General features: G+C 46.3%; 4 protein-coding genes across 7 annotated transcripts in view; 2 read left to right on the top strand and 2 right to left on the bottom strand.

Moving 5' to 3' along the window:
* LOC6498953 (serine proteinase stubble) overlaps positions 1–8,171 on the top strand; it is a 30,454-nt gene extending 22,283 nt beyond the window's left edge. For 2 of the 3 annotated variants that reach the window (XM_044714274.1, XM_001955579.4), the window contains exons 3-11: positions 2,883–2,939; positions 3,686–4,321; positions 4,385–4,572; positions 4,644–4,975; positions 5,775–6,219; positions 6,527–6,716; positions 6,822–7,119; positions 7,319–7,468; positions 7,533–8,171. In XM_044714274.1, the coding sequence (XP_044570209.1) occupies positions 2,905–2,939; positions 3,686–4,321; positions 4,385–4,572; positions 4,644–4,975; positions 5,775–6,219; positions 6,527–6,716; positions 6,822–7,119; positions 7,319–7,468; positions 7,533–7,667 (2,409 nt within the window). In that variant the 5' untranslated portion in view covers positions 2,883–2,904 and the 3' untranslated portion in view covers positions 7,668–8,171. The remainder of the gene's footprint in view (positions 1–2,882; positions 2,940–3,685; positions 4,322–4,384; positions 4,573–4,643; positions 4,976–5,774; positions 6,220–6,526; positions 6,717–6,821; positions 7,120–7,318; positions 7,469–7,532) is intronic. The other variant, XM_032456207.2, reaches the window with a different exon arrangement.
* Positions 8,172–8,519: 348 nt separating this feature from the next.
* Positions 8,520–9,683, bottom strand: LOC6501618 (MICOS complex subunit Mic27). The gene is made up of 2 exons (XM_001955578.4): positions 9,317–9,683; positions 8,520–9,250 (listed from the first exon to the last, which is right to left on the bottom strand). Exons 1-2 carry the CDS (start codon positions 9,451–9,453, stop codon positions 8,710–8,712), a joined length of 678 nt encoding a protein of 225 aa, XP_001955614.1. The 5' UTR covers positions 9,454–9,683; the 3' UTR covers positions 8,520–8,709.
* A 138-nt stretch (positions 9,684–9,821) lies between these two features.
* Positions 9,822–12,642, top strand: LOC6498954 (growth hormone-regulated TBC protein 1). The gene is made up of 3 exons (XM_001955577.4): positions 9,822–10,532; positions 10,612–11,243; positions 11,402–12,642. Exons 1-3 carry the CDS (start codon positions 10,504–10,506, stop codon positions 11,731–11,733), a joined length of 993 nt encoding a protein of 330 aa, XP_001955613.1. The 5' UTR covers positions 9,822–10,503; the 3' UTR covers positions 11,734–12,642.
* A 26-nt stretch (positions 12,643–12,668) lies between these two features.
* LOC6501617 lies at positions 12,669–14,295 on the bottom strand. 2 transcript variants are annotated; one of them, XM_001955576.4, is made up of 5 exons: positions 14,153–14,295; positions 13,590–13,777; positions 13,266–13,527; positions 12,948–13,159; positions 12,669–12,887 (listed from the first exon to the last, which is right to left on the bottom strand). In XM_001955576.4, exons 1-5 carry the CDS (start codon positions 14,197–14,199, stop codon positions 12,760–12,762), a joined length of 837 nt encoding a protein of 278 aa, XP_001955612.1. In that variant the 5' UTR covers positions 14,200–14,295; the 3' UTR covers positions 12,669–12,759. The 2 variants fall into 2 exon arrangements, with proteins under 2 accessions (XP_001955612.1, XP_014767120.1); XM_014911634.3 differs by having other exon boundaries at positions 13,281–13,527.
* Between the last annotated feature and the right edge of the window lie 205 nt (positions 14,296–14,500).

Below are 14,500 nucleotides of genomic sequence, written 5' to 3'. Positions count from 1 at the left end.
AATTTTTTTTATAGTAGGGGTTTTTTAAAAGATCTCCCACTATTTCATGGTTAAAAAAAGTTACTCTTTTCTTTGTGACTCCCATTTCTATCTAAAATATTTCTCCATGTGCACTTTCTGGCTGCGTGTCAGGCTCTTATAGCCCCATCTTGGCTTGTGTGATCCAGTTGTTTATCTTTTTCATTAGCCTGGGCGGCCTGTCATCTGTGCCGTCGCCTGTCGATCGCCAACCGATTGACAAAACGCCTACCGGGTAAGAGTGGCCTCCGCATCCTCCACCTCCTCGACAGCTGATACCTGATGGAGCTCTAGCTGAAGCTGGAGCTGAAGCTAATGCCGATGCCCCCGGCCGGGCGTACTTTAAACTAAACGGGCTGAGACTTTTCCTCACTTTACCACACGCCAAGATCTGTGGAAAAGGGCTGGAAGAAGGGGGCAGGAAGTTAAGTGACTGACGCAAATTGCGCAATTGTTATTACAATTACTCTCTTCTACTAAGTTGGCTGCTGCAGGCCCAGCTTTGAGTTTTCCCGGGCTGCTCAGCACGTACTTGCACTGAGAGAAATGGGTCGGAGGAACTAGTTAGGGCCTGAAATGTAGAGAAGATTTTATTAAGAAAAGTTTTAAGATCGAAAATTAAAGTACTAACTAATTAAGTTGTATTTTATTTAGTTTTTTTTTAACCAAACTCTCACTAGAAACCCACTCTTTTGAAAGATTCTTTTAACCAGCTCACAGATTTCACTGCTAATTTGAAAATCCCCTTAATCAATTAATTGCCGGACCTAATCTCAACACCCATCAACACATTAGCTTTAATAAATTCAATCCTAGCCCATTTCTGGCAGTGATCATTGCTCAATTCTTGGATTCTCGACTTTAGCTAACATTTTTCTAATAGTTGTAGCATTTTGCCAAAGAATTATTTGGCCCCTGGCTGGATTTGAGAGTCTAGGTCTGTCCGCTGGTCCATCTGTCCGCTGGTCCCTCTGTCCGCTTGTCCGCCTGTCCGTATGTCTGGTTGGGTTTGAGTCGATGTCTGCCCATTTGACTGTTTGTCAGACTGGAGCTGCTACCCGTCTTTGGCTCGTTTTGGGCACCTAAAGATAGTCATTAGCACAAAAGATTGCTGTTGCTACTTGCTGGGTTGCCTCAACTTTTTCTCCTGCTTCTGTTTTCGGGGCGTTTAAACGGGGTAATTACGTTTCGGGTATTTTTCGACAAACTTTTAGCCAGCAAAAAAAAAAAAAATACAAAATAAAAGAAAAGAAAAAAATGAAAACAAAACAAAGGCTAACCGCAGAGAAAGATGAAAAGGCCTGCTGCCAAAGTTTCTGCTTTCGTTGAGGAAATGAAAACGTAACGAAATCGATTTCCAACGGTTCATGAGCCGAATGGATCGCAATATAGCCATATAGCCGGGCATGTGGCAGGGGCAAGCACATCTTTACCCCAAAACAGCCCCGTCGCCCGCCGCTCATTTGGAAATAGAGTTATTAGGAGTGAACGTTAGCGTTAACGTTACGTTTGCGTTTCTGGCTCAATGAAGCCTCCATTCAGCTCCCCAGCCCAGACCAGACCAGACCAGCCAGCCGGCCGGCCAATTGATGAATCGATTCGAGAGGCCCATAGAGAAAAGAACATGGCACGAAAACGCTTTGGCCACGAACTGGGGGAAAATGTTTGGGGCCAAAGCTGAAATTAATCTCGAGGCACATGTTCCACCACAAAACAGCAAACTCCACTTCCACATCCACATCCATAGACACTGGGACTGACACAGCCGCCACATCAACATCAACATCAATATCAATTTCGGTTTCAATCAACATGGACATGAAGCGTTTTCCAAGCCAATGATGTGCACAAAGTATTTGGTATCAGATTGCATTTGAGCGATTTGTAATTATAATCAACATTAAGATGATTAGGCGATAAACGGGATTTTGTTGGGGGTCCACTTGTAGCCTCACGAATATGCTTTTGGCCATGTGAGTCCAATCAAGGAATGAGTCCAATGGATCGGATGAATACCAACGGGTATTTAAGTCATATTTAAATGATTTTAAAACAGTTTTTTAAGAAATTAGGTCATCTTGTTTTTGGAAAGAGTTTTCTAAAAATATCTTTCAATTTGAAATTCTTATGTCTTTGTACTTCTTTTCAATAAATTTATTACAGATCTCTGTTGAAAAGACAAGAATCTCACGGTCTTTAGAATCAATTTCTCAATGAACTTTCTTTTTAAAAGTCTTTTCTTTTTTATGGTTTTTATTTTATTTAGTTTTATTATCTATTTCTTAATATATAACATTTAAGATTCTTTAGATGTTCATACTAGACCTTTCCTTTTCCAAAACTCGCAAACCACTTTCAGAACCATTAAATCCACTTTCATTTAAAAGCTCTTACATCTCCACCACCTCGAGTTGCATAATTCCTTCAAGTGTCATATAATTGCCCCAATTCCGCCCCAAGATGTTGTCAGCAGAAGCCACTGCAACTCCTGCCGAAATTCCTTGAACACCTCCACTACCATCATCGCATATGATGACGGTGATCGTGTTACTATTTTCAGAAAAGTGTGGGTTGTCGGGTGGGTGGGCATGGCATGGCACCAGCACCACTACCACCACCACCACCACCACTTTACCCAACTATATGACCACATGCATGACCGCTTATAGCCAGATAGTCCGCAGCTAGCCCACTAATTACCGCCGGGCACATTCCGGCCGACATTCTCGATGGCATAAAAAACATAGAGTAGCACTAAGAGTAATAAAAAAAATATAAAACTGTCTAACAACCGAGTGCTTCCTCGGTTTCTTGTGGTACTAGCCCATACTGATTATTACTATTCTCCGTGCAATCCATTGCAGACATGCGCCCGGCACGTTTCCGATGAAGCAAGCCACTTTAATCAGACCCAGACACAGGTGAGTTGACAACGAAGGGATAAAGGGGGCTATGGCACGGGGAAGATCACTGGCAACCTGCAACCTGCAACCGGCGATGTGTGCTACCAGTTTAGGTTACAAACGATAAAGCCAAACATCTAATTTGGACAGCATTGGATTGGCTAAACTTTAATTAAATTTGACGAGGAGCTGGAGAAGCAGGAGAGGGATTCCGCTTTACTGGATTTCGCAGCGGGGTGTGGGTGGGTGGGGCATGTGGTATGGTCTATGTGGTATGTATCTTTTGGGACAAGAAATTATTAATTGTAGCATGTGTCGTTTGTCGTTTGACGTCGTGCGATCGCAATAAATTTTTTCCAGTCTTGTTCAACAATAAAACAAGACAACAGCACCCAAAAAAACAAAACTAAAAAAAAACTGATTATGAAGCAAAAGTGAAAAGTTGTAATTAAACCAGTCACTGACTGCACAGAAGCAGCAGCAGCCGCAGCAGTGGCAGCAACACAAAAACAAACTGCAACGACAACAGCAACATCTGCAACAGCAACAGCAGCAGCGGCAGCACCAGCAACAATCATAAAGAGTAGAAATCGTTGCCTGACTTTGGATTTTTTTTTCTGCCACTTTTTGTTGCGACAAGTGCGCTTAATTAGTGGGGGCCGGCAGCGGGAGAGGGGCCTGGGGAGCTGGCAGGGTTCTGGTGGATGGGTTCCGGCAGGCGAAACAAGACTAATGTCCAAAACTGTCATGCCTGTTCCTTGCAGAAGAAGCACAGCAGCAGGAGGAGACGGAGCAGCAGCCACCAAGATGTGTCCCAATCGGCATTGGCTAGTCAGCACAGAAACGGGCAAGGATGCCGGAGCGGTAGCGGGAGCGGAAGCATCCAGAGCGACGGCGGCGAGGAGGAGGCGCAGTCTAGACCAAATAGTAGAAGTATTAGTAGCCTTAATCTTAGTCAATTGCCTGGCCACGGCGGCGGCAGCCCTGATGATCACACCGCCCGACAGCCTCGAGTCCCTGGCATCGGCACCCGCATCCTACTCCTCCTCCTACCCGGCTGTCGACGAGGAGGATGACGTGACCGGCTTCTATCGCAGCCCCCATCGCCTGAGCGGCTATCCCCAGATTCAGCAGCTCCAGCGCAGCCAGAACTTCAAGATCAGCCCCAAGCCGTGCTCCTTTGGGCGCGTGGAGGGCACCTGCATGTTCGTGTGGGAGTGCATCAAGTCGGAGGGCCGGCACGTGGGCATGTGCGTCGACTCGTTCATGTTCGGTTCCTGTTGCACGCACAACTACACCGACAACATAGTCCTGCCCCAGACGGCCTTCTCTTACACGAGGCCCACCAAGCCGCTCACGCTCCGTCCCAAGCCCCCGGCGCCCTACAAGCCGCTAATCAGGTAAGAATGGTTTCGACTAATTGTTTCTTGTTATCCTTCATATTTCTACTCCTTATCCTGCAGTGGCATGACCACCATAGAACGTCCTCATGGCGCTGGCACCCTCGTCATTCGTCCTTCGGGGCCTCACCACCAGGGTACTCTGGCCCGGCCGCATCCTCCGCCATACCAGAGCAAGCCCACCACCGCCTCCGACCTGCAGAGCTCCGCCTCGCACTCCAGCGGCAGCTCCAGCTCCGGTTCAAGTCCCAGTGAGTCCCAGCCTGGCGCCTGGCGGTGTGCATTGTTAGCATCAATTGTAACAAACAAATACCCTCCACAGATAGCATTTGGCATACATCGACCCAGCAGCAGCAGCAGCATCATCATCAGAATCAGCAGAACCACTGGCAGATGACCACCGAGCCGAGTTTTATTACCAAGCCGCGACCCACCGGCTGGACCAAGCCCGGCATCGTCAATTTGCCAATGCCCGCGCGACCCTCCAAGCCGTCGAAGCCCACAAAGAAACCAATTGTCTACGAGCGTCCACCGCCACCTCCTTCACCCTCTCCCTCCACCGCCGCCTCCGCCTCGACGACATCCACGACGCCGATATGGCCCGGCCAGACGCATCCCCTACCCGCCCAGCCGCACCGCCCCACCCGGCCGCAGGTATGTGAATACGAGACTGGTTCGGACTCTAGGTCTTTTAGGTTCTTAGCTCTCCGTTCTGGGTTCTGGGTGATGCATTGATGTCGAAAGCGAAACAAACGAGCCACGAGGTCATTTACTCCTCAAACCTCCTCGACTCGCAACTGGCAACTTGCAACTCAAAGCTCGCTCGCAACTTGCAACTGAGCCCCATAATGGCAGGCCACAGCCTTGGGGGACATTTTATTGTTTGCACAATGCGGAGCCAGAGTCAAAAGTTGATGTAAGATTTGCCAGCCCGCTCTCAGGGGTGTGTGTGGAATTCAGGACTCTTCCAGGAAAGGGTACTTCACTCCGCTCCTTCGACTTGCTATATAACAAGTCTAGGAAAATGTTTTATATCGTTTCCAAGAAAATTTAAATGGGTTGCTCCGGTACTAAAGTAATATTTACATATTTTTCTTAGGATCTATTATGATTAGGAGAGTTTGAAGAGGTTTTTAGGTATTTCAAAGGGTTTTTCTAAAGTGTGTTTGTCTTCTAAAAGTGGTATCTTTATTAATAAGCTCTATTAAGAGGAAAATAACTAGTACTAGTACTGAGATCATGGTATTAGAGTATTCAGAATTCATTTAAAGTCCCCAAAAAGGTTCCCCACTTAATGCAGATTTAGCGGCGAAATGAAAAATTGATTCTTTGCATGGAACGGGAACTGGAATGGGAATGGGAATAGGGCTAAGAATGGAGAATGATTTGCTTGGTCGCCCTATCCTGGTCGCGTATTTTAGCATAATGTTTACCACTTTGGCCTGCCTTGCAGCTGTCGCCGGGCACATCATTAGCGGCATCCTCGTCCTCGGTTTGGCCATCAACATCCACTTCGACGACATCCACATCAACAACCACAACGACGACAACAAAGGCAACCACGACAACCACTCGCAGAACCACCACACCAGCCACAACAACAACAACAACAAGGAGAACAACAACTAGCAAACCCACAAAGCCCTACCAGCGGCCCACCACGGCGATCTCAAGCTCCTCCACATCCACAACTGCAGGCAGTTCTCCTCCAAGCAAGACACCCACCACGTCCAGCGGGATCGTCACCGGAGGCAGCAGTAGTCATCGACCGTCGCAGCCCACGCACCGACCACCGATCCTGGCCACCTCTGGGATCGAAACCAATGAGATAACGGACTCCTCCAGTCCGGATACGGGGGCGCTGGGTCATGTCAAGACTATTTCGGCAGCTCGAAGTGGTAAGAGATAGTTGTATCAAATAGTATTAGTTATTATTTTTTAGTGTTTTAATACATTTTTCAAAATTATAAGTTAAATAATCTAACGTTTTAGGCTAAAAGCATCTTGATACTTTGTATCTTTTAACCGAATCTTAGAGCTATTTAATATGTTAATTTAATATGTATTTTAATAATAACCAAGTTTACTTTAGGAGATCAACTAGAATTTAATATTCCATCCCAACTAATATAAACATCTCTTGCCCTTTTTGAACTCTGTGAATATCACACCTGACGTTGCAATTTGTTTTTGGTCCAATTGCAGAGTGTGGAGTACCAACGCTGGCCCGGCCCGAGACAAGGATCGTGGGCGGAAAGAGCGCGGCCTTCGGTCGTTGGCCCTGGCAGGTGTCGGTGCGGCGCACCTCCTTCTTCGGCTTTTCGAGCACCCACCGCTGCGGTGGCGCTTTGATCAACGAGAACTGGATAGCCACCGCCGGACACTGCGTGGACGAGTGAGTGTGAATGAATGGGCAGTGGCCTGCCCTGTCCTATCCTGTCCTGTCCAAAACCGGACTAGATCTAGCTAATCTGTACCCTCTCCTCCATTCCCTCCACAGCCTGCTCATCTCACAGATACGCATCCGCGTGGGCGAGTACGACTTCTCGCATGTGCAGGAACAGCTGCCTTACATAGAGCGCGGTGTGGCCAAAAAGGTGGTGCATCCCAAGTACAGCTTCCTCACGTACGAGTACGACCTGGCGCTGGTCAAGCTGGAGCAGCCGCTCGAATTCGCTCCGCATGTCAGCCCCATTTGCCTGCCCGAGACGGAGAGTCTTCTAATTGGCATGAACGCCACGGTCACCGGTTGGGGTCGCCTCAGCGAGGGCGGCACCCTGCCCTCGGTCCTCCAAGAGGTGAGTTCCAAGTACTGGATTAGACAACAATGAAAACCAAAGCGAATCGAACGAAGTCGGTATTCAGAGTAGATGCAATTAGGGAAAGTTTTGGAGATGTTTCTGGATATTCTACAAGGATACCCATCCTTTCTTCTAAAAATTAATATATATTCCTCTTAAACTTAATAATAATTAAAAATATTATTTAAAACCCCAGGTATCCGTGCCCATTGTGAGCAATGATAACTGCAAGTCGATGTTCATGAGGGCAGGCCGGCAAGAATTCATCCCGGATATATTCCTCTGTGCTGGCTACGAGACAGGAGGTCAAGATTCCTGTCAAGGCGATTCCGGTGGACCATTACAGGTACTATCTATCACCCTTAAATCAAAAACCTTAACCCCCAAACTAATCATAAATGTCCTTCCAGGCCAAGGCTCAGGATGGTCGCTTCTTCCTGGCTGGGATCATCTCGTGGGGCATTGGCTGTGCCGAAGCCAACCTGCCAGGAGTCTGTACCCGGATCTCCAAGTTCACGCCCTGGATACTGGAACATGTCAGATGATAGGACACACTGCTGACGACGACAGCTAAACATTTGTTATTGTTTTAATTTATCAGTTGTAGTGCATAAGTTTTGTGTGATTTATCTTAAAGGAATGTTAAGCGTAGTTAGCTTCAATTTAACAATTTTAACTGCATTGACCCGGACTTGGCCTTGTGTCACTGCCACGCCCCGTACACACAGTCAACGCCCACTAAATTAGTCTAGCGAAAATGTTAGCGCAGTAAGAGCGGTCTAACTCGGAAATCGATCGGACATAAGGCTTTCGGAAGGGATTATCTATTTTTGTACATAGCCGATTGGATCGGGGAGAGTCATTCGTATGTCCACAAGTTGTTGGTAATTTTAGTGTAGTAATATTTAAAAATTAACTAAATCTATATTTATTGTAAAGAACCGCATGCAGGCATCGAAAACGGTGCTTGTATCTTGCCCAAAGATCAAGTATATCTGTAGCAATAAATGATTGCCGAAAATATTGTCTAATAAATATGTAGAACTCGAGATACATCTCAAAGTGACGGTTTCAGCTCCATCGCTTGTTTTTTTTTTGGAAATTGTAGACCCTGGACCCCGGGGGCACTGATGGCATCTCCATCTTCAATATCCATTCACATAATTTTTCAGCCATCAGCTGCGGGCCATGGAAGATGATTGGCACAATCGATTGCCACTTTCCTCCGAATTTCACTTTTCAACAGCTCCGCCAGTGACATTTGACTTGACACCAACACACCGCCGCATACCTGGACAATTAATCACTCGCCGATTCTGGCCACGGCCCACACACACACACCACAGATACAGCTAGGTACTACAGTACACTCAATGAGATACAAAGATACAGAGAAGCTCTTCGAATTTCACTTTATCAACTTTTTTAATGCCATAAATGTGGCAACAAGCACAACATACATAATTCAACTTCTGCTTCTTTTTTTTTACAATTTCGAAAAGAATCCAAGCTCTACGGCTTGGATAGTTGCACACAATACAGGCGAATCGGTTAGTCAGGTGAGGTTGAGTGGGATTCCACGGGAAATCACTTCTTCTTGGGGAAGACTAGGTCTTTGGCTTCCTCGTAGAGGTCGGTGGCCAAATATTTGAGGTCTTCCAGCGAAGTGGGGAACTTTTGAATGGGATCGATAGCCTCCTCGCCGGGTTTTACGCCCTTGACAAAGTTGTAGGCTACGGCGAAAATTTTGCGACCCTCGTAGAGGACCACACGGCAGTTCTCCTCAGCCTGACGGGGGTAGCAGAGAGAGGCAACCGCGCCAGCACCAATGCCGGTATAGATCACCTTTTTGATGAAGCCACCGCGTGCGGCGAAAATGAAACCAGCCAGACCACCCACCACGATAGCACCGCTGCGATGAAGGGAGTTTTGTGGTTCATTCAGTGTGTCGATGGTGTGACGAGTGTGCTCCTTAGCCGTCTCCCAGTACTGGCCCACGACGCCGGCATGCCCAGCGACTGAGTTGTATCCGGATTGCAGCTCCTCCCGCACATATCGCACTCCGCTCTCCAGATTGCGATGCAGTGCCGAGTCCTGAGTCTCCGAGCGATGACGGTCCACTTTCGGTCTGCAAGGAAGTAATGTCAATTAGTAGAGTTCTACAGGTGCCAACTTACTCGGAGGGGACACCTACTGTGTCTTGCGTAGGCTGCCATAGATGGGCAGCTCACTGGGCCGGCAGACGAGGCTGCAATCCTGTTTGGGGGGCTCCGGCGCCGCTTTCACAACCGCGGCCGCCATAAATCCCATCGTCGCCGTCGCGCGCAGCATCTCGCAGGGTCAGACTTGGTACAGAGACTGCAGGATCGGATGTAGTGTCTTTGTACACACGGAATTTGGGCAACTGATGGTGCTGTTAGGCAAGTTATGTATGTTTTTACCTCAATTGTTAGACATTGCGTAATGTGTCAAGGCACGGAACGACTGCCTGACACGGTATGACGAAATAACGGTGCTTGATGTCGCATTGGTTAAATAGTCATGTGCTTGCCGATATATTGGAATTGGATTTAGAACTGATTTCCGTTTATTTAAAAACCAATTGATAATTTAAAAATGTCAAAGTTTTTATTATTTATTTTTAATTTTATGAATTAAGGTCTGAGTGGTTTCTCACGACTATCGGTGAACCACCCATCATGGAACTAGTTCCGTTCTGGCTCGTGCGGAGTTCCTGCTCTGGTCTCACCAGTCACAAGACGCGAATTTTATTCGCACAGAAACATAAATAAACTTAACCCACTGATAAGCGGACCAGTAATCTTCAATGAAATCACAACGAACCGATAAAAACCCATCGACCACCTGCCTGAGCACGCACGACGGAGCCGCCCCGGAAGAATTCCTTCGCACCTGTGCGTCGTCGTAGCTAGTAGTTGCCCACCGCCGCCCACTTCGGCCCGTGAATGTTATCAGTTCGGAGGCGCGCTGAAACGCCTACTAAAAGCCCATACTAGCTAGCACCCAGCACCCGAACTACCATCGAGTGGGCGCGCACAAAAGGCCAGCGCTCAAGGACATCGAATAGTGTGTGAGCAGAGGCGGTGCCGCAAGGCTAGAGTGGCTTATAAATAAACGAAGGGCCAGTAACGAGAAATGTATATTGACATTTAAAGCAATCGCCCGCAGTTGCATTGCAGCAGCGCAGCAGCAGAGGCGGAAGCGGCCAGGTAACCGCCTCGTCAGGGAAACGTGCTTTGCATATCAAAACCAATTTTCGGGCCATGCAACTGCGGTTGGAACGGGGCTGACAGGCTTACCCATCCACGACCACAAACAAAAAAGACACGACAGCAATAGAGACTCTAGTCATTAGTTCATATGGATGCTACCACAAGTTCAAAGTTCAGGTAAGTGGCACACTTAACAGCTCGTCCATGACTCCTCATTCACGTGGCTATCATTTCTGTTTCATATTATGGACGCCAGCGATGTGGACGAGTATGGCTTTAAGCGCGGCGAACACTTCGACTACAAGAACTACTCCAAGTTCATGGAGGGTTACCTGAAGACGCTAACACGACGCCGCATAAAATGGGAGGTCATACTGCAACAAAACCACGATCTCAGCCAGCCGGATGCCAAACTGAAGAGGTACATCCGGAAAGGTATACCCGGTCCCTACCGTCCCGACGTCTGGATGAAAATATCCGGCGCCGCCGCCGCCCAGCGCCGTTCCCCGGATCTCTACCGCACCTTGCTAAACGACGAGCCGTATAACAAGGAAATCAGCGATTCCATATCAATCGATCTACCTCGTACCTTCCCTGACAATATCCACTTCGACGCGAAAAAGCAACGCCTATACAACATCCTCATCGCCTACGCCCACCACAACCGGGATGTGGGCTACTGCCAAGGCCTCAACTATATCGCCGGTCTCCTCCTTATCGTCACAGACGATGAGGAGAAATCTTTTTGGCTGCTCAAGCACATCGTGGAGAACATTGTGCCGCAGTACCACTCGCACAACATGGCCAATCTGCTAAGGGATCTTGCAGTGTTTCGGGAACTAGTCATCCGCCGAATTCCGGCCGTTAATCGTCACGTGGAGAACTTGGGTAAGATTTTTGCATCCTAATGAGCATGACACAGTTTTGTTTTCAAGATAATTCAATTCAAATGACTAACTGGGAGTTACGTAAATTAGTCAGAGTCGTAAATAAAAATTATAACAGAATAAATTAATACTTTAATTTCCTATTTCCCTATTTCCCAGGTCTTCCCTATCCGGTGATTGCTAGCAAGTGGTTCATCTGCATCTTTGCTGAGGTGCTTCCCGTGGAGACGGTGCTGCGCATCTGGGACTGCGTCTTTGCGGAGGGCTATAAGATCGTTTTCCGTGCCGCTCTGGCCATGTTCGTCACCCACAAGAACGCGATATTGGGATGCGATGACATTGCTGCTCTGGCTAATTTATTCCGGGACACTATGATTCAGGACAGCGTTGTGACCAACTGTCATGGTTTTGTGGAGTCAATGTTTGCGTTACGCCTGAAACGCAGCGAGCTGGAGAGCCTGCGCCAGGTGGCCGTTCTGAATCCAAATTAAAATCCCCAAAAATAGCGGCGATTTTGAACAGAAGATCAAAGTTAAACCTTAGAACAAAAAAACAAAAACAAATTGGAGAAGCAATCGAAAAATTCAATTATTAGGAGCGTAGTTCAACTGTGTCATTACGTATATGTTCATAATTGTGTGTCAGCATTATGTAATCGTTTCTATATAGTACGTATCTGTATGTGCGCGCATTTGTATTACCTCTGCAGCCCATTTGTAGACAAGGCCAAACAATTCGAGTATTAGCCAACGAAATCAAACGAGTTACCAAAGCAAAATTTAACAAAATCATAACAGAACCGAACAGAACAATATTGAACAGATTAATTAATAGAATGTGTCGTAGGTACGACTGTAGTCGGAGTAGTAGCCAAAATTTCCTAGTTGATATCTTCCGCATGTAGACCATTTGAAACATGTATGTAGGTACGTGTCTAATCCATTCGCATCGCATTTAGTCAACATTTCACTAACAAATTTTTGTTTGTACATTTAGTTTTCTTGTTGATCAGAAAAGTATTTATTTTTGAGTATATGTTCTTCGATAGGATGCTATGTAAATGTCTACTTCTAGATAAAACACGATGTATTTACTTTTTATATATATAAATGCTTTTAAAGTTGTTACATACATAGTTGCTATAACTATAAAACGTCTGTTAGCTGCAATCGATGCGATTTGTCGAATCGGTCGCCCAATACTCACTATTTACAACAGATATATCCTGAAATATGATTTGAGGAATTGATTTGTGAATGCATTTCTCCGAGGCCGTGAAACCCCGCCAACTATTTCTGCGAGAGAGACGGGGGTCTCAACGGCCGGAGGGTCATGTCTTGAATGCAGTCAACATGCTTTTCAAATAAAATACTATTGCTAATTGTTAGTAACTGTAGAAATCTGTACAGCCTTAAACTCAATTCGGGATGGGGAAGACTTTGGCTTCTTCAAGGAAGATCAATTTCAGATGGGTTCTACTGCTTTTAGCAATGGAAGGAGGCTAGGCCTGTTACTTCCTATGGCATTCCGCAGTGGGCTCCACACATGGGCTCTGATGACAGAGCCAGCGAGGTGAGCAATGTCCTTCGGCCTGGATGCACGCCCAAGTTCTCCCAGTTGATCCAGGACAAGCGAGCGGTGAGATCTGCGAAGGCAACTGTGCATTAGGACCTACTTCAAGGATTATGGAAGAGTCTGTACTTACCACTTGTGTTCCAATTGGCGCGATCTGCTTTGATCTCTCCCCGCAGACACTTCTCCACGTAAGTGAGAGGATCATAGTCGGTTTGGAGCACTTCCCTCAGCAAGGATATGTAGGCTATGGCCAGACGCAGAGTGTCGATCTTACTCAGACGCTTCTCGTACGGAAAAGTGGGCACATGCACCCTCAGCTCATCAAAGGCGGAATTAATGCTACTGCAAGACGCAAGAAAGGAGAGAATTGTGGAAGGCTCGTTAGTGAAAAGTCCAGGACATTTTTCGGGGCCAGAATGTGTAAAATGGAAAAGACCATTTGGTGTACCCAGTTGGTGCGGACCTCTGGATGCGTTTCCTCTCCCGCACATTGGCCGCTTGTCGCTGCATTTTGTAGCTCGAGGCTGCACTGGCTCCCCCCACAGGACCATATCCAGGATTAGAGCCGACTCCGCCGGGTGTCCCAGCACCTCCGTTGCCGCCGCCTCCCCCACTGCTGCTGGCACTGGGACTATTGCAAATAAGGGGAGCACCTCCACCGCCAGAATTGTGCACCCCCATAGGGTTGGTGGAAGAATCAAGAAGGTTTTCTGAAAAATTATATATTTTTTTTAAATATTTGCTTTGGTTTACAGTTTTGGTTACTTCCTACCTCCACTGTGTTGCAGATAATGTTGTTGCATGTGCCGTAGATTGCTTGAGCTGAGCCGTAGTCCGGAGTTGGTATTTCCTCCGCCGGAACCTCCTCCGGGAGCACTGCCTCCCTGATGCTGACCCGCATATATGCAGGAGGGCAGATCGTTTATAAGGTCATCGTCAAAGTTGTGAAAGGGCAAGTGACTAAAAAAAATTAATAGGTTTATAAATTGTAATTAAATTAATTGGCTATTAGAAAATTTATATATATATATTTATTATTAATTTAAATTTTACGCTTTGTATTAGGAATCTATTGTGTTGATGGTGTTTTTTGTGACGGCCTTTTATACATTTTTATTTTATTGATTATTTAAATTCAAACTTTAATAATTATATTATATTAACGCCCACGTCCTTTTTTAAATAAAATTTTCTGTGTTTATCCATAATTTTAGCGTTTAGATTTAATTTAATAAAACAAAAATGTATAGGAAGTTATTTATTAGTTTATTTATTAGTTTACTTAGAAATTATTTTTTCCTCAATATATTAAGTTTTTCTTAAAAAAATCTCTACCTTATGGGCGGTGACGAAGATGAGTCTGGCAGTTGATTTCGCGACATTTTTCACCTTTATTTTTTACTTTTCAGTTTGCACTCCTTAATTTTTTAAAACTATTTTTTACTTCCGCTTTCCAATAAGTTGAAATGCTTAATGAGTCCATCTCCAGGGACATGCGAGCCTTTTATAGTGCTGCAGTTCCAATTGGAAATAATACTTCTCCGTCCAGGACCTCATCCACCCCTAAGCATCCTGGCAGCCAGTCGCCGTCTGCCCTCAACTCGATGGGCGGAGCTTGGCAAGTACAGGGTGTCTGCCATTTGCGAAAAGAAGCGGATGCTGTGGGAAATCCTTTCGACATTC

This window comes from Drosophila ananassae, chromosome 2L (genome assembly GCF_017639315.1).
Source record: "Drosophila ananassae strain 14024-0371.13 chromosome 2L, ASM1763931v2, whole genome shotgun sequence".
Lineage (NCBI taxonomy): Eukaryota > Metazoa > Arthropoda > Insecta > Diptera > Drosophilidae > Drosophila > Drosophila ananassae.
The sequence above is the reverse complement of the archived record's forward strand: the minus strand, read 5'-3'. Positions and strand labels throughout refer to the sequence as shown.

Excerpts from the sequence above, each read along its gene's own strand:
- LOC6501618 (XM_001955578.4), bottom strand. The coding sequence starts at position 9,453 with ATGCTGCGCGCGACGGCGACGATGGGATTTATGGCGGCCGCGGTTGTG. Across the intron at positions 9,251-9,316 it reads GGCAGCCTACGCAAGACACA|ACCGAAAGTGGACCGTCATC; the intron begins GTAGGTGTCCCC and ends ACTTCCTTGCAG.
- LOC6501617 (XM_001955576.4), bottom strand. The coding sequence starts at position 14,199 with ATGTCGCGAAATCAACTGCCAGACTCATCTTCGTCACCGCCCATAAG. Across the intron at positions 13,528-13,589 it reads TTATCTGCAACACAGTGGAG|AAAACCTTCTTGATTCTTCC; the intron begins GTAGGAAGTAAC and ends ATAATTTTTCAG. Across the intron at positions 12,888-12,947 it reads CGCCAATTGGAACACAAGTG|ATCTCACCGCTCGCTTGTCC; the intron begins GTAAGTACAGAC and ends TTGCCTTCGCAG.
- LOC6498954 (XM_001955577.4), top strand. The coding sequence starts at position 10,504 with ATGGATGCTACCACAAGTTCAAAGTTCAG. Across the intron at positions 10,533-10,611 it reads ACCACAAGTTCAAAGTTCAG|CGATGTGGACGAGTATGGCT; the intron begins GTAAGTGGCACA and ends TATGGACGCCAG. Across the intron at positions 11,244-11,401 it reads TCGTCACGTGGAGAACTTGG|GTCTTCCCTATCCGGTGATT; the intron begins GTAAGATTTTTG and ends CCTATTTCCCAG.